The following is a 17,452-nucleotide window of genomic DNA, read 5'->3' as shown; positions in this document are numbered from 1 at the left end:
GGCTTTTAGCTGTCATTAAATCTAATCACCCAAGGTCCTACTGTAATATCTCCAGGGAGCAACTCATCCCACGCTTTGAATGGGATAAATCATCTCATGAAGGTGCTTCTGTCACAGTTCTCACAGAAACTTGGTGATCAGCTTAATCTAGATACCTACATTTTAGAGGGCTAAATTTCTGAGAAGACAAAACTGTTCTTCCCAGTCGTATGTTACACCTTTCTTGTAATGGCACCCCTGCTAGACAGACTCAACACAAATGCCTTTTATCTTTTAGAATTCTCACACGCAAAATAGTCAAGCCTGGGTTTACAGCAAGATTTGCAAAGGCCCAGAGGGGAGCCGTGTTACGAATTCCTATTGACTTTAGGAGGCCGTAACGGTTCTGTGCTTGAGGCTTTTGCCGTTCACCTCTCTAGGAGCAGGCTGTAGGATTGTGGTTTGTGTATCTTTGGCTTTGCCTCATCTGAAGAGGAAGGAAGTGTGGATTGACCTTACTCCTCGCTGCTCGTATCCAAGATCAAATACCAGTCTCTCCCAGGAGAAGAGGAAACTGAAACACACATTTTCTTACACAGGTTTTCTCTTGGAATAGGACTTGATACATGTAGTGAAGTCCCTTGCCGAAGCCAATGCTAACACTTTGCTGTCAAGCTTTTCCCCTTAGTCAGCAAGGTGATCTTGGTCAAGTCATGTCACCTCTCTGAGACGCTGTCAGCCATTTAAAAAAATTGGGAAAATTAAATGTGCCTCCTTATAGAAAGGGCTTCAGGAGTCACAGATGGTAAGAGGTAGGCGCTGGCAGCAGCATCGACGTGTGCGGTGCGTAGTGTGTGTGGCGGCATGTGCCTGAACAATCCCTGGAACCAACATCTGCTTTCTCCCACAGGGATTTGAGGCGGCTGGGAGTGACACTTGTTGGTCACCAGAAGAAGATAATGAACAGCCTTCAAGAGATGAAGGTCCAGTTGGTGAATGGGATGGTGCCATTGTAACTCGGTTTTTAAGTCACTTCCTCGAGTGGTCGGTCCTGCACTTTGTATACTAGCTCTGAGATTTATTTTGACTAAAGAAGAAAAAAGGGAAATTCAGTGGTTTCTGTAACTGAAGGACGCTGGCTTCTGCCACAGCATTTATAAAGCAGTGTTTGACTGAAGTTTTCATTTTCTTCCTATTTGTGTCCTCATTCTCATGAAGTAAATGTAACATGCATGGAACATGGAAATGGATCTACTGTACATGAGGTTACCCAATTTCTTGCGCTTCAGCGATGACAACAGCAAGCCTTCCCACCACATGTTGTCTATACATGGGAGATATATATATATGCATATATATATATAGCACCTTTATATACTGAATTACAGCAGCAGCACATGTTAATACTTCCAAGGACTTACTTGACTAGAGAAGTTTTGCAGCCATTTGTGGGCTCACACAAGCTGCGGTTTACTGAAGTTTACTTCAAGTCTTACTTGTCTACAGAAGTGTATTGAAGAGCAATATGATTAGATTATTTCTGGATAGATATTTTGTTTTGTAAATTTAAAAAATGCTGTTACACAGCGTTAAGTTATAGAGACTAGTGTATAAACATGTTGCTTGCTCAATGGCAAATACAATACAGGGTGTATATTTTTTTCTCTCTGTGTTGCAAAGTTCTTTTAGTTTGCTCTTCTGTGAGGATAATACGTTATGATGTATATACTGTACAGTTTGCTACACATCAGGTACAAGATTGGGGCTTTCTCAATGTTTTGTTCTTTTTCCCTCTTTTGTTTCATTTTGTCTTCCTTTTGTGTTAACCACTATGCTTTGTATTTTTGCTGCTGTTTGGTTTGAGCAACATATAAAGCTTTCAGGTGTTTTGATTATATATATGAGGTTGAAGGAGTCTGCTTAAATAAAGAACACCATTCTCCGCTGTGGGCTGGGGATGTCCCGAAGAGGAAAAGTAAACTGGGAGTTAAATCATCCAGCTCTCATCATCCCTCAGCAGCATTGCGACATCTGTTTTCTTTGTGTGTTTGATAACTTGCGCCTGGTGTGCCCCTTTCTGGAAAGAGAAGATGTGCGTGGAATGCATCTGTGTCAGCGTTTAAACCCAGTATTGTCACAAGGTAGTCTTTGACCTGCTCCCTTGCTTTCCTTGCTGCAAACATGCACCCTTCAAGGCCAGGAGAGAAACCACCACGTGTTGTTAGCTAAAGAAAGGGATTTTGCTGTTCCTCTTCTCCTTACAGGAGTCAAGTCCTGGAGGTGCAGTGTGGATGCATCTCCCCTACCATCCAGCATGGAGACTTCACAGCATTTTCCAAAACTGTAGCCAGGAAAATGAGGGATGAAATTATTTTGGGAACTGCACCGTTCCATATTGTTTTGTGGGTATTTTCAGCTTAGACAACTTCCTCATCCCTTGGGAAAGTTGGGCAGGTCAGCTGCAAAACACTGATTCATCTCACAGAAATGGGTACAGACCTGACCACTGTGGGGCAGAGCACAGAGAGGAGCGCAGAAGAGAGAGCAGCCCAACATGGTCATGGTGTTGGCGTGCCATGGTGAAGATGATCTGTCTGAAGCTGACACTACTTATGTCAGCACTTGGTTGTAATCGGGGGTCAATGTGTACACTGCAATTTGAAGATGATGTTTTCAGGGGGACCCAAAGGCCGCAATGAGATGTCGAGTCCTTGAAATCTCACCAAGAAACAACTTGGGGCTCTTCTCCTTTAGCTGTAGATGGGAGTAATCAGCGCAGTTAATTCAGTATTCATAGGTTGTTTTGTGAAGCTTTGGTAAAGATAAGGATTAAAGAATCGCTCAGCAGATGGCAAGTGTTTACTGTAGATATATTGCTTCCTTAGAGGTGTTGGATAGCATCTTCCTTGATAATAACATCGACGTATTGACTTACTGTGTTTCCCCTTGTCCCCTGGCACTGCAGAGTAGAGCCTGCGCACCTCATCTAATGCCAAAAGGCAACCATTTTCCTTCTCCCCTTGCAGAACCATGTGTTGAACGCCACCTCAGCTGGTTTTAAAGGTCTTTCTTCAATTTCCTCAAAGCCCTTTGGTGAGATTTAATCCAAGTAACAGTTTCTAAAGAAAAGGGGTGGGGAAAGGCGTAGGAGGAGAGGGTTTGCTGTGTTTTTTTTTTTTTTTTCCTTATCAGCAGCAAGGCTCGTTTTCTTTCAGCAAATTTGCCCATTCAGCAAAATTTGTCCATTTTGAAACAGCCTGCATGCTCAGTGATGTCCAGTTTTCCTCTGAGAACTGCTGTTTTTCTGAGGCATGGGCAAGGTCTGAAAGAGCAGAGAGAAATAGGCATGTGGGAGGACAGGAGCACATGCTTGCCACTCTCACCCTGCTGCCTTGGCACTTGCTGCTCGTGGGACTGTCGAGCTCGCCTGGCAGCACGAGAAATGAGACAGAGCTGAGTTGCGCAGTGAGACACAGCCAGGCAGAAGGGGAAGGTCTGACAAACCTCGATTGTGTGATTTCTCATCCTGTTGCTTCATTTTGTCAGCCACCAGGCCACAAAAGGTGGGGGAGAGGAAATCAAGACATAACAATTTCGGCACATAGCAGAGATTTGTCAAATAATAAATAACATTATTAGGGCTGTCTGCAGAGCTGTCTTGGGATTATTTGTGCCTCTCTGCCTGTAGCACTTTGTAAAATAACCCGTAGGAAGACAAAAACAACAACTCGTTTCTTTGGGAAGTATCGTTTGGTTTCCACATGCATCCATCAGCTGCACCAAGAGAGATTTTAGTAGCAAATTTCAGCACTTGGCCTTTCTGCCCAATTTCTTTGGTATTTTATTAACTGCTGGCTCTGCGTAAGGATTTGGGTTTGTCCTTTTTCGTGTGCTTCTCCAAGAAAATCCCATCGCTGTTTGTGGGGTTTTAAAGGCATACACAGTGCTGCTGGGGTGCACCACATGGAGGTGAGAATGGTGTTCCTGAGACACTGCAGTAACTGCCAGATACTGGAGCAGTCTTCAGAATGCTCTTCAGAGGGACCCGTGGAAAATGAACTGTTCTTAAACCAGACTGCATCTGTAAATAGGGCACCTACTCTCAGTTCCCTGAATAAATAAATAAATGATCTTTTATATTTATTTCAAGAGCTGTTCATGCTACAGATCTCTTTACTATAGGCTTTGTCTCTGAACTGAAAATAAAAAGACATTTTAACAGGTATGGTCCAAAAGTTACAGCTTCAACATTCACACACAAATTCTGACGACAGAGCTACCGGTGAAGAGAGAACTGCAAGTACTCAGTCTCTGGGGCAATTGGACATTTATTCGGGCCTCTTATGCAGATTTAGGTTTGTAAAGTAAAGCTCCCTTTCTACCATGGCGTTTTCGAAGGGCTCGGGGGGATCTGGTAGGACCTCTTTGAAACCTTCTGCCTGCGGGCTTGGCCAGGCTGCTGCTGCTTTCACCTGCTGAGCCGGGGCACCACAAAGCACAAGTAGAAAAACTTGCCTTCAAAAGGAGTGGCAAATGAAAATGTATAGCCTGAAATCAGACATTGTGAATGGATGATTGTATATATTGGTGTGCAGTAGGAGATCACAGTAATATTTTTCTGGTTATGCCCTTTGTAAGCACAGGGGGAGATAAAGACGGTAGTTAGCTGACCTTGCCAGTTGTGTGCTGGACTTGGAAGCCACGACAAGGCAGTGGTTTTCATTAATCAGTAAAATTGGAGCTGTAGGTGGATTTCTTGCCTACGTTAAGTCAAAGCAGTTTGCTTTTTCAACTCACCAGCGCTGCTGTTGGTACATTGAATACTTTTTTCCAGTACGTTTTGCTGCTAATTGTGAGGAGGTATTTCAAAGGGCTTGTGAGGTGAAGAGGCTCTTTTCAAAACAGTTTTTCATCTCAGGAGAAGGAAACCTCCCCAAGTATGGCTTGTTTAGACTGACCTCCAATTCATTGTTTATTTATCATTTGGCTAAATTACCTAACCTTAGAAAGGAAGATTATTTTTTAAAAGAAATTCTTTTTTTTGTTGTTTTTTAAATTCCTTTTACATATTAACAGCAAGAAGAACAAAAAGCAAAGATTAAAAAAAAAAAAGTTGTCTATTCAGTATTGAATATAAAAATGTAGAGTTCCCCGTGGTCAAGAAATTGTGACTCCTTGGACTGCTGTAGTCTTGAAATTAGTCATTAAAGCGTGTGTGATACATCAATAGCAGTCTAAGAGTAGCACTTAGTTTCTGATCCTTTATTAATGTTTCTTGCAATTCCTTAGGCCATGTAGGTCAGGAGTTTGTATATCCAGTGCTATTGGTGCTGCAGCATTTGTCTCAGCTCTTTGCATCACCGTTTCAACTCACAGGAGACCGTAGTGTTGCTGTATTTATCCCCTCCTTGCTCCGCTCCTTGGATGCTCTCTGTGCATTTTGTTTGTGTACATGTTTTTAGTAGTGTAAGATATGAAATTTTATATATTTTTTCATAAAAATAAAAAATCTTTGAATAATGGCTACATCCAGTTGTGGATCACACACGCCGTTTGTGAGCCTCCCACGAAGTGTCGGGTTCTCCTCCCTCTTGCAGCAGTGAAGGACGGCTTGGAAAAGATGTAACAGAGGTGGTGTCAGGTTCAAGGAGGGCCTGGAGAACTGTCAGCTTCAGGCTCCTGCAAGGTAACCGCAGCTGTAGGACAAGAGCTGTGTGCTGATTTTCCTGGCCTCGTGGGAAACCGCAGCAGACAGTGGGTGATGGGGGAGATGCTTTCATTGCCTGGTGTTCGTGGCAAAGAATGGCGCACCAGGCTGGGATGGCAGAGGAGCAACACTTTGTATACCAAAAGGAGCACCAGGTCAGTTGTGTTAACAAACTGATGCTGTCAGCAACCCAGATAAAATGCCGGTATCGACATGCCAGACCTAATGCAGTATTTTCTTAAGTAGGCCAGCCCACCCAGGCTGAGATGGGCTGCTAAGAGGAAAGTACAGGAAAAGGGAAACTTCTTTAAAGAGGCTAAAAGCAAAATAGCTTTGCAGGTGATGGGGAGGCTTCAAGTAGCCGAAGCTGGGCACTCTTGGGGAAAATAAAACTGCCCATCACCTCCAGCAATTTCAATTTAAAAAGGAAATAAGGCAGGCAAAGATCTTGAGGAACAAGTGTGTTTAGCATGGCTTTGTTTTGATAGGTGCCTGATTTCAGCTGCTATAGAAACAGGGATGGTGCCCTCATGAAGATGCATCCATGAGAACAACTTCCTCTTGTCCCCATTTCTCTGCCAACATGAGCAGGTGGGAGAAGGAGATTCTCCTAAAAAAATGGTGAACGGACAAAACTCACTACTGCTACCAAGCCTTGCTTGTAAGCGTGAAATGTGCCTGCAAAGTCATAGAATCACTAAGGTTGGAAAAGACCTCTAAGATCATCCAGTCTGTCAAGCACCTCCACCATGCCCACTAACCATGTCTGTCAGTGCCACATCTCCATGTTTCTTGAACACCTCCAGGGGTGGTGATTCCACCACCTTCCTGGGTAGCCTGTTCCAGCGCCTGACTACTCTTTCAGAGAATAAATTTTTCTTAGTACCCAACCCGAACCTCCCCTGGCTCAACTCGAGGCCATTATCTCTCATCTTGGAAGTAGAAGCTGACTCCTACCTCACTGCAGGCTCCATTCAGGTAGTTGTAGAGAGCTGTAGTGTCCTTCTGGAATGCTTAATTTTCAATGGCAATTAAGGAATTAAGCAATTTCTGCAAGACTCACTTTCTCATATTTCCTATCCAATAACCTAAAAGTGGGGCCAGAGGGTTCTTAATCCTCCTCCCTGCAGGCCCTGCAAGATCCGAGCCTATAGCACTGGCATGCCCAGAGGGTGCCCCAGCCCCAGGGCCGGAGCAGCAGGGAGGCTGCTCCCCATCACCCCGTGAAGCCAAGTCATTGTGCAGAAAGCAATGCAAGATTTATGAGGCCATGGGGAGGGTGAGTGAGGGACTCTTCATGTATTTTTCATGGGCTGAAATGCATAAATAGCATGCAATGCATAAACTGTGACCAAATACTTAAACAAAAAAAAAAAAAAAAAAAAAAAGAGGGGGGGGGGGGGGGGGGGGAATAGAGAGCAGGCTGGAATAGGGGAAAAAGTGATGAAGGCATGAGGGAGATTTATTCAAGTCAACAGGGCCTGATGAAAGTCACCCCTGAGTGCATTAAGAAGCAGCCAAACAGCACAGCCTGAACCCAGGGTGATTCATCTTCACCGACGTGAGGATGGAGCTGGACCCTGAGGACTGGAGAAGGGCACACGTACTACCTGCTTGTAAAAATGGATGGGTAGGAGGGAAGAGGCTGGCTCATCTGCAATTCCTCAGTGCAGCACAGTATCTGGGGAGATGCTAGGACAAACTATTGCACAACCGGTTTATCATGCCACTGACAGGCCATGCAGAAAACAAAATAGCATCAAGGGATCACAGAAATGAAATGGCACACAAATGAGGGGAAACTGGGAGAGCAGGGCTATGCAGGGATGCAGGGTGACTGTCGCAGAGGTGTCAGCAGGCCCCACACTGGGGGATACATGAGTTGCAAATGCTGAGTTTTGAATGGTAAATCTAACTGAGGAGGCAGAAGGGGATCTCCACCAGGGCAAGGAGGCTGGCCCCATCTCACCCGCTGCCTGAAAACAGCCTACAGAAATAGGGGGTGAGGGGTGGGGGCTCTCAGATGCGTGAATAGCCATTGCAAAGAGAAGATGGGCAATTTCTCACGGCAGTGGCAAAGAAAGGAATTTACATTGTTTTTCTGTAAGCTGAGGAGGTTATTTGGGGTGGAGAGTGCACAGTGCCTTCCTGCAAGTAGGGAAGAGCAGCAATAGCTCAGTAAACCCAAAGCCATTTCAGTAGCATTTCTGTGGTGCATGCCACCCTTTCTGGTGCTTCACGCTACGCTGGCACCCGTGGCATTCTGCTAATTAGCTGCATGCGTGTTTCCAAGCGTGCATTTTTAATAACACATCCCCTGCCACAGGTCAGATCTCATCTACATGAAAATGGGAGAGCAATCTGACACCAATATCAGGGAGGAAGCAGGAGCCAGAGCACACAGCCAGAAAAAGGCTTTGTCCTCTCTTGGTGGAAGCTGCTGGCCACTCATTTTGCACCCCTGTAAGCAAACCTGAATTGCAACACAGCAGTGAAATGCTGCTTAAAGCCTAAGGGAGCTGCTGCATTCAGAGCATGCAAAGGCTCAACAGTGTTTGCAAGATCCCAGGAGGCACCCAGGGCTCCTCTTTGGGTTCAGCCTCATGCAGGAGGCCACCTAGAGGTCTCGTTGTGAACTGAGATGGCTTGGTATGGAAAGGGGCTTTTTTAGTGCAAAAAATCTTTTTTGGTGCCTTTTTTCTCCCATTTAAGCCATCACTGTGTGTGTATTTCATGCTGTAGGGGATCTGAGGGAAGCCATGGGAAAATGAGTGGCTCGATGCTCCCCAAAGACACCCATTACCTATGTGACAGGACTTCCAGTTGGAGTATTTTGGTCATGACCCTCACGACCCACTGGATTTTGGTGGCTGCAGGCTCAAGGATGTTCCTCTGCAGTTTGAACAGACAGCATGTGAAAGAGTGACCGGCACCACCTGCTCAGTGCAAGCTTCACCTTATGAGTTTCACCCCTTCCAGCTTGCCAGCAGCCTAGCACCAACTGATATTCTACTGTTTCTTAAATACAGAAATGCAATATTTAACAAATCATGAAATGTAAACAGAGGCAGCCCTTGAAAGTTTCCACTCTTGAAAACCTGACTCCCTTACCAGCCAAGTTTGGACTACGAGAAGGCTTTTTATGGCAGAAGTGGGGCTCAGATTCTGTCTGAACAGCATTTTTCTCCTTTCTCTCCCTGATTTTTGTTTTTTTCCTCTTCCTCCTTCCAGAAAATCTCTTCCTTGTCCAGTTCAAACTTTCATGATTGCTGAAATAAAGTTAAAAAGATGCTTTACTACACTGATGTGCCCTTTTTGTAATCTATTAGCAGAGCTGGCAGGGAGTTTGACCACAAAATTCCTCCAGCTTCCCCATAAGTAGGTGCCAGATGCATTTGTGTCCCTGAAGATGACTTATTTCTCTCGGGGATTAAGAAGAAGATAGAGAGAAAAGAGGAAAGGGGAACGTTCTTGGGGTAAACCGGGGTGGTTGTATGCAAAGTCAGAGGAGATGACAATGCTGACAATGGGGCTGTTGTAGAGATTTTCAGGAGAGGATATAGAGGGCAAAAGCCTGCTTTGTGCCTGCTGAAGGAGCCCACACGCCGCTAATGCGGTAATCAGGCAGAGAGCAGGTGGGAAGTAACTTTCTAATAAGAGCTTGGCTGCTTTCCTGCCCAAAATAATGGCAGGCGGAGACTGAGATTTGTGACTGAAAATCACTTCTCTGATTTATCTGTTGCATAAGGGAGGGGGAACAAAACTGTGAGATGGGATGCCAGACGTTTTCTTGTTTTGCTACCAATAAAGGCCATATTTATTACAAGAAAATTGAAATCCTATTGATTTTTCTTCTGAGATGATGTGTTCCAAGCTTGACATTTAAACATGAAACTCTGAGCTCCAAAGTTTAATCATTTACTCCTTGAGAAATACAGTGTATGGATGCTGCTGAATGAAAGGGCATGCAAGGTAAAAATGATCCTTCCTTAAAAAAAAAAGGAAGAAAGGGAACAACCTCTCCTGTACATCGGCACTGAAAAATGATCCTGGTGCCAAAGGGAGGGAGGGTAAGGAAACCTGAGAGGGCCAGCACAAATAGTGGGGAAGACAGCGAAGGAAAAAAAAAAACACAAAAGGTTATTCTGAAGAATGTCATGAGACATATCCAAATAAAATAGGTAACATTTGCAGTCTTTGGCTTTAGGGCTAATGGAAAGAACTTCTCCAACAGATTCAGAGCTCACCAACACCATGATGGGGAAAGCAGCCACGATGGCAGTAGTGTTCATTAAGGAGCAAAGCCCTCAGGCACCGTTCGTGCCTCCCTAATATGCACTGAAATCAGATGGTTTCTTTGTCACTCGGAGGCAAAACGCAGGGATGGCAAATTAGCATTCAGGTGCTGTTGTTAGCATAATTAGAGGGGCAAAAGGCTGACAGTGATAGCTGCAAAGCTGGGGCCCGGGTCAGAAATGTAATGGAGAAATAAATTACGGCAAGAGAGTGCATTAAGAGCCAGAATTTAGACACAGCAGGCACCAGGATGCAAAAGAGCCCTTCCTCCTGCCGGTTCATCATTTGCGCTCTGGTGATCTCCATGGAAATAACCGACAGGCCAGGCTGGATGTGGGCTGGGGCCGACATTTCACGCACACCCAGGGTTGGGCCCAGCAGCTGGCAAGGGCACGGCCACTTTCCCTCACCTTTTGACTTGGCATTTCTTACAGCAAATCTTCAGCTCCAAACACAAAGGGTACATCCAAAAATATCAGTCCTAAGTGTTAGAGACTGAGAAGCAGAAGGGTTAACGTCCCAAAGACTCCGTAGAAGAGTAAAAGGAGATCGCTGCAGTAAGGAGGTTAGGAGCAGACGGAGGAGGGAGCCGTGAGAGGTAGCATTCTTCTGAACCAATCTCTTTATCTCGCAAAGACCATGCAGACCTGTTGAAGAACAGCAGGTGTATTTAGTGGGGGCGGGAGAGAGCAAGATGCCCTGATGCCCCTCCTACCCACTGACCCATTTCCATCTTTATGCATGGTTTATGTCTGCTTGAGTTTATCCAGCATCTCAGGAAGCTCAGTCATTTTCCCCACCCTGAGTGCCCATGTCTTCGCCAGCTGAGTGGTTCCCTCTTTGAGGCACCTACATTTTGCCTGTGGGTGCTGGCACAAGCAGCATCCTGGCTTCTCTAGCAACATTACCATCTCTGGGATGAGCTACCAAGACCATCAGGTACACCCTCAGGGGCTGTGCCAGCATCACAGGGTGTTGCAAGCTGCTGACTGGGAGTACAATGAATTTGCATGTTAAAATAAGACTGAAAAATGCAGATAATCGTCCTGGTGACCTCTGCATTCCTGTAAATTTGGGAGGCCTGAGAACAGCTGGGTTTTGGAAGTGTGAGGTTGTGGTTCTTTTCTTGCAGTGATGGTGCCGTAGTGGGAGGTGATGCAAAGTGATGTGTCTCCCTTTGAAACCAGGAGGCAGGACTCTGGCTCCTCTAGGGGAAAAAAAAAAAAAAAAAAAGAAAGAAAAAAAAGGCAAAAAAGAAAGAAAGAAAGAAAGGCAAAAGTCCAATTTTTTTGCAGACAAAACGCCAGGTGCCCTGGCTGCTTTGGCTGGCAGAGGGGAGCAGTGCTGCCACCCGGTGCCCCCCATGCGTGGTGTCACAGCTGGCTCTCTGGCTTCGTGTGTTGAATGCAAGTGTGTGCCGAGCCAGAGTCACATTGAAATGTGTCCATCAGCAGAGGCATTGTACGGGCATCTGCTCTCTGGAGATGGCAGAGGATTGTTATCCCAGTGTAATCTCATTTTGTGCCGACATTATTTGCCTATTCAAGGGGGGGAGGAGTCAGTTTTTCTACAAGAAATATGGAAAGGATGCATACAGTAGCTGTGCTACGAGCAGAGCGGTTCCAGGAGGTTATTTTTATGCTGTGCAAACATCCCACTGATCAAGTGGCTGCTCTGCATGAGCCAACAAATCCGGAACTGCATCACAAACAGTTTTGTGGTTACCCTCAGCCTATGCAGACTAGTGGGTTTGATTTTAGCCCTGTCTGAAACTGATCCTTGGCAAAACCCTAAAGCAATGTGATTATTTTGTGGATGGCTCGAAGCCTTGGGCAGAACGGAAGGAAGCACACCGACTCCTGCGCGTGGCCAGGCTGGAAGAATGCCCAGGAATGCCTGAGGATGCTCTCTGATATTCAGCGTCCCTCACAGGGCTCCCTGGGACCTTGTGTCAGCCCCATGGGTGCTGTGAGCCCATGCAGCAAGGTGTCCCACACAGCACCCAGCAAAAGGGCGCAGCGTGCCCCAGGCTGGAGGGTTTCCCAGCTAACCCCCCCAGCAGCGCGTGGGAAACGAATCACCCCTGCTATGGGGGACACTGGCTCATGGGAGTCAGCACAGAGAGAAATCAATCTTGGGGATGCTGTGTGGTTTCGTTTGCTCACTGCAGCGTGACGAGTGAAATAAATTCTTTGCAAAGAAAACTCATTTCAGGAAACCTCAGGGCATCTGGCTTTGTTCGTCAATGCAATGGCCCTATGAATCAACTGTAACCGATCTGATATTTAAAAGACAAGGCAGTAAATATTATATATTGAAACATTATTTTTATGGGGCTGAATTTGTTCCCTTTTTATATTCCCTGGCAATGTTTACAGTACAGCACCGAAGCCTCCCCCCCACAGCGGGAGGGAACAACTGGCAGCGTTGGGAGAGGCTGTAAAAGTACTCAACAGAATTGAGATCCAGAAAAGTGATCTTGGTCTTCCCCAAGTAACAGAAAGCAACATCATCTTTCCAGGCCTGCCACACTGAGGACTCTTATCTGTGTAGACTTGTGAGTTTATACAGATGTGTGTCTTTGTATGTATATATATATTTATATACATATATGTGTGTGTGTGTATACACGTACACATATACACGTCAGGGAGTGAGCATGACAGGAGGGTTGTGCACGTGGGCCTTTCTGCAGAGGATTTCAGGAAAGCTGGCACTACTGCTTGCTCATTTCCTTATTGGTGTGGGTCGGAGGGCTGCTGGACAGCCACGTCCAAATACATTTCAATTAGCTGCCTGCATGGCCATCAGCAAGAAACGTGATGAAAAATGGATGAAATTTTGCCTTTCTTTAAAAGGGGGCAGGGGAGAAGGGAAATTAATCCCTTCTCCATTTGAACTGGCAGGCCTCGTAAGGCTTGGAACACATCTGAGAAAAGCAGAAAGGGATCTGAACTTGCAGTAATAAGCAGATACTCAATATGCCTTGATGAGTGAATGCATTTGCTGTGCAAAGAGCCTATAGAGAGCTAAGTGTTTGCAGCAATGAGAATGGGAGATGATTCCCCTTCTGTGAATTTGCCTAAGTACAGAATAAACATCTATTTTGTTTCTACTTGCCTCTTTTTCTAAAGACCAGCTGTCTGGTAATGCATATAATGATGGTCTCACCAGGGATGAAAGCCTGAATTCCTATTCATATGCAAAATAATAAGTGACAAACTTCAGATTTGGCCCAAATGCTGTTGTGCACTTTTCCAAATGAAGGAAATTCCAGTTTGCCTTATGTCTGCTGCCCAAATGCATGACAGGTGTCTTAAAATTGGATGTTTGTTGTCATAGATTGGAGGATATAGTCTGGCCATCAGGGAATTTTGATGTATTGAAAAAATGGAGCAGTGTCCCCCACACCGGCATCACAGGGCAAGGGACAAGCAAGCGCCAGCACGTGCAGAAATGCTGGCGGGGTGACAGCTGTGCTTCCTCTGGCATCTTACTGAGACTGAGAGAAAAGAGGAAAACAGGGCTGAATATGATAGTAAAGGGCTTGAGGCAACTGGGAAAAAATTAGGTGTTTGTGCAAAAGTAGATCTTGCAAAACCAACTATGCATTTTCAGGCAGACTTCTCAGTGCTTGCAATCCAGTCACCATTGGCTCTCTGAAGCCCTGCCAAACCCCACAAGAAGTCAGTGCTTAATACAACGGAGGATTTTTTAATTAGTTTTGGTTTGTTTGTTTTGAGGTGTTACCTATTTGTGAGCTTCTAGTCTTCGCCAAGCCCTTTCACTTCTAAAGGAGGCCATTGGATTTGGTAGGAGGGCAGAAGCCTGCACTAAGCAGGAGAGGCTGCACTGGCAGTTTATGCTGGGAGCAGGGCAGTGGGGACCTGCTTGAGGAAAAACACTAATGCAACAGCTGGGGCTCACCCCTGGATGATGGGAGATCTAATTCTACAGAGAAATAGTTATAAACAGCCAGATTTGCTACTGGAAAACAAAAAACCCAGGTTGTTCCTCCTCTGGGGCACAAGCTCACTCAGGCACCACCACAGGGCTGTTTGGAGGAAAGTATGGGTTGTGTACCCAGGTGCTGGACAAGTCTTTTTTTCAGACTGGATACTTGCCTTGGGACTGCATCCTTCAGAGGGAGGAAGTGATTTAAGAGGAAAGCAGGCAAATTTGGTGTTGTTTTTTTTTTAATTACATTTTTTCCCAAGGAAGAGGAAGTGTTGGGATAATATTTCTTTCCTGCCATCTCAAGATAAATGGAGGCTTCACAGCAATGAGGCAGCTGTGGTCTGTTAAGAGACTTGGGGATTTGGGCTGGCACGGGCTTTATGCTTAGCCTCACAGCTGGTGCAGGTGCATTTCCAGCCATAAGAAGCAATAACATTCCCGGTGGAAACATTCAGCTGTGGTAAAACAGACAGAAATCTATTATCCATGTGAATGCAATGTCAATGTTTACAGAGAGAGGTCAAAGAAGAGAGCTCTGCTCAGTAAATGTCAGCTCTGGAGGAGGAGGAAGCATTACTGGCATTTGCATTCACGTCCAGGCAGTCCCTGCAATGCTCCTGAATATTAAGAAGGCTTTGCAACCTCAAGCCCTCTTTGCCCCCTCTTCTTGCATCATTGCAATGCTGACTGCACAGGCTACAGTCACCTCTCAACTGCCTGGCAGTGACTGTGGCTGTTTCCACCCCATTTCTCTCTTCACTGGGGACGTAGGTGACAGGTAGTTGTGCAGCCACAGCAGCTGGGGGCAGCTCCAAGCCAGGAGATGCTTCAGGTCTCTTCCTGCTTATGGGAGGGCAGCCATCACAGCAGCCCGGACCAATCAGTGCCCTCAGAGTACTTACAACACAAGATGCATCTGACTATTTTGCGTGCATTACAGTGTCACGCCAGATTAATTGTTGCATGATTTTCAGCAGAGAAGATTAGGGCTTATTGTACACTAATGCACAGAGCATGGGGAACAAGCAAGAAAAGTTACAAGCATGCACGTGCCTGAGTGTTTGCAGCAGCCAAACAGCTCGGCCAGTGTCCTGCACCTTTCTGTGGGTTTGCAGATAAATTCTGAGGGCTCTTACACTGGAAACTGTGAGACTAGGGTCCCGGAGATGCAGGAAGATGCTGACCCACATCTCCCTCACTTCTCTGCTGAAGAACATGGTCATCCCTTTGGCAGAGGAGGACAGGACAAGCCAAGAAATGAAGCTCCTCTTGCTCCTGCAACCCAGAAAAGCTGCCTGTTTGCTGTGACATGAGGACCAGCTTCTCTGCAACAGCTGAGCACTGCAGAGAATGCCCACCTGAAGAATGGCTCTCCTCTGCACATTCTGTCCCTTCAGACACCAGTAATTCAGCATATAAAACAAGGATTGACAAATCAGTGCTCTGCCTGCCATTACCTTGCCCTGCCCTGGGCCAGTGGCACAGGTGCAAGCTCCCTTTACCTTGTGGTGCACTGCAGCAGCAATGGCACAAAGTTTGTCTTTGGGGATGAGCATCTGAAGTCTCTTCAAGGTCCCTAGGAGGTAACAAAGGCTCTACAAGAGAAGGAAGAGGATGAACGGGCTAAAGCCACCTAAAGCCACTGCATGGGAAGGAAGGAACCCATAATGACTGGGCCACAGGGAACCCCTAACTCGAGCTTCCAGGGAGAAGCCCAAACTACCTGCATAGGGCTTCCTGATCACCCCTCCCCCACCCCTCCCACCTTCTTGGGGAAATATAAAGAGGGTCTCTCTCCCTGGACAGAGTTCAATTGTGTGGATGCCACAGCCGTGCCAGACCCCACACAGTGCCTCACCTCTGTCACCCAGAAGCTATCTCAGACCTCCTGGTATTGCTGGAGGAGCCACAGGAGCTGTTCCTAGGTGCTCCCTTGGTACTGCACGTAATGCACAACATCCATCATAGCAGCCACTTCTGTGAGGATGGCCTGCTTGTCCTGCAGGGAGAGGGGAAAAGAGAAGCTCTGAGGGCTGAAGAGGCTGTCTGGAGTTCAGCATTCCCCAGGGTGTCCTTCCACAGAGAGGGGTTTCCTTTTTACTTCTGCCCTGTAGGAGAAGGGCTCTCTCCAGAGGATAACAAGCATTTCCCTGCCAAAGAGCCCTGGGATTTGGCCACTTGTTGGCAAGGAGCACTCAGCCCCTGAGCAGCTGGGAGAGAGGAGTGAGAAAGCTGCAAGAGAAACAGCCCCAGTGCAGAAGGTGCTCCCAGCGCCGGGAATAAAGCAGTGCACACATGTGAACTCTCAGGGAGAGCACCTTTAGACCAATGAAGAAATCATCCCATTTTGTCTTACTTCATTTTGTTTCATTTTGTTTCACAAACAAACCATGCTGTAAAGCTGATCCCCTTGAGACTTAAGGTACTCTGCACAAACTGATGGTTGGGATCCACAGCCCCTGTTTATCAGCAAAAGCTCCACTCAGACCAAAAGGACTCCATTGCTCTCCATCTGCTGAGGCCCTTATTCAGTACCACATTTCAGCGTTGACCCTGAGGACCTTCAAATCACAGATCTGAGCACAAAAACACTGGGAAATTCCAGAGGTTTTGAGTAGTTTCAGGCTTTGGGAGCAAGACAAGTCTAAGGTAAGCCTGGCATGCATGTGCAGAAAGAAATGGGCATATGTAGCATTTTCTGCCACACACACACACAAAAAAAAAAGGGGGAAAAAAAAGGAGAACTTTGCTCAGCACTCAGCCCCTATCAGCCAGAGGAGTGGAGGAATGGGGACCCTCTACCGCTGCAGAACTAAATCCGATTTATCACAGAAAATGTTACCTCTGCTTGCACTGAATCACTCAATGGTATCTTTTCACGGGTCACAAGCAGCTCATTTGCTATCTAAAAAGCCGTTCAATCAATTACATGTTTTTACATGTTTTCTGGAGCAGGATGCCCTCTTGTTTTGGAGTAGCTATAGCCAACTTCACACAAGGGCTAACTTTAGTTTCTTGGCACGTGGCTCACGTAGACCTACAGTAACAGTTGTTTAGCACTACATTCAGGAGCCTACACTGCTGTGACCTACAGAACCAAACAAGGGAAGACTGACCTAAAATTCCCCATGGGTACAAGTACCCTTTAGCTCTGATACATATATATATATTAAAAAAAATTTAAAAAGGACCTCAAGCTACAAGTGAATCCATCCTACCAGAGTGCCCATCTCCTAATGTTACTGGAATGTAAGCTCAGCACAGAAAATATTTCATACAGTCTTCCATGGAGCTTCAATGTTCTCAGTATTCAATTTCCATTATTTAGTGCAATGGTACACTACTACAGAGGGCATTATTCCTGCCTTTAACATGAGTGATTGCTATTCAGATGGAGCGTTTTTCCTAATCTGCAAACAGTACAGATTCCTTGTCCAAAAGCCTTTCTTGTTCTCTGGAAAATCAAAGGGATGAAAATGGCTTGGACAGTAAAGTTGGAGCCTAGTAAAAGTA

General features: G+C 46.0%; 1 protein-coding gene and 1 long non-coding RNA gene across 11 annotated transcripts in view; one reads left to right on the top strand and one right to left on the bottom strand.

The window, feature by feature from the left end:
• Positions 1-4,122, top strand: part of EPHA5 (EPH receptor A5) — a 201,431-nt gene extending 197,309 nt beyond the window's left edge. For all 10 annotated transcript variants that reach the window (XM_015276151.4, XM_040698733.2, XM_015276150.4 and 7 more), the window contains one exon: positions 890-4,122. In XM_015276151.4, the coding sequence (XP_015131637.2) occupies positions 890-995 (106 nt within the window). In that variant the 3' untranslated portion in view covers positions 996-4,122. The remainder of the gene's footprint in view (positions 1-889) is intronic.
• A 5,205-nt stretch (positions 4,123-9,327) lies between these two features.
• LOC121110679 overlaps positions 9,328-17,452 on the bottom strand; it is a 57,671-nt gene continuing 49,546 nt past the window's right edge. The window contains exons 7-9 of the long non-coding RNA XR_005859579.2: positions 15,798-15,938; positions 15,442-15,534; positions 9,328-10,629 (exon numbers count right to left, since the gene is read on the bottom strand). This is a non-coding gene — a long non-coding RNA (uncharacterized LOC121110679). The remainder of the gene's footprint in view (positions 10,630-15,441; positions 15,535-15,797; positions 15,939-17,452) is intronic.

The sequence above is a fragment of the Gallus gallus genome, chromosome 4 (genome assembly GCF_016699485.2).
Source record: "Gallus gallus isolate bGalGal1 chromosome 4, bGalGal1.mat.broiler.GRCg7b, whole genome shotgun sequence".
NCBI lineage: Eukaryota > Metazoa > Chordata > Aves > Galliformes > Phasianidae > Gallus > Gallus gallus.
The sequence above is the reverse complement of the archived record's forward strand: the minus strand, read 5'-3'. Positions and strand labels throughout refer to the sequence as shown.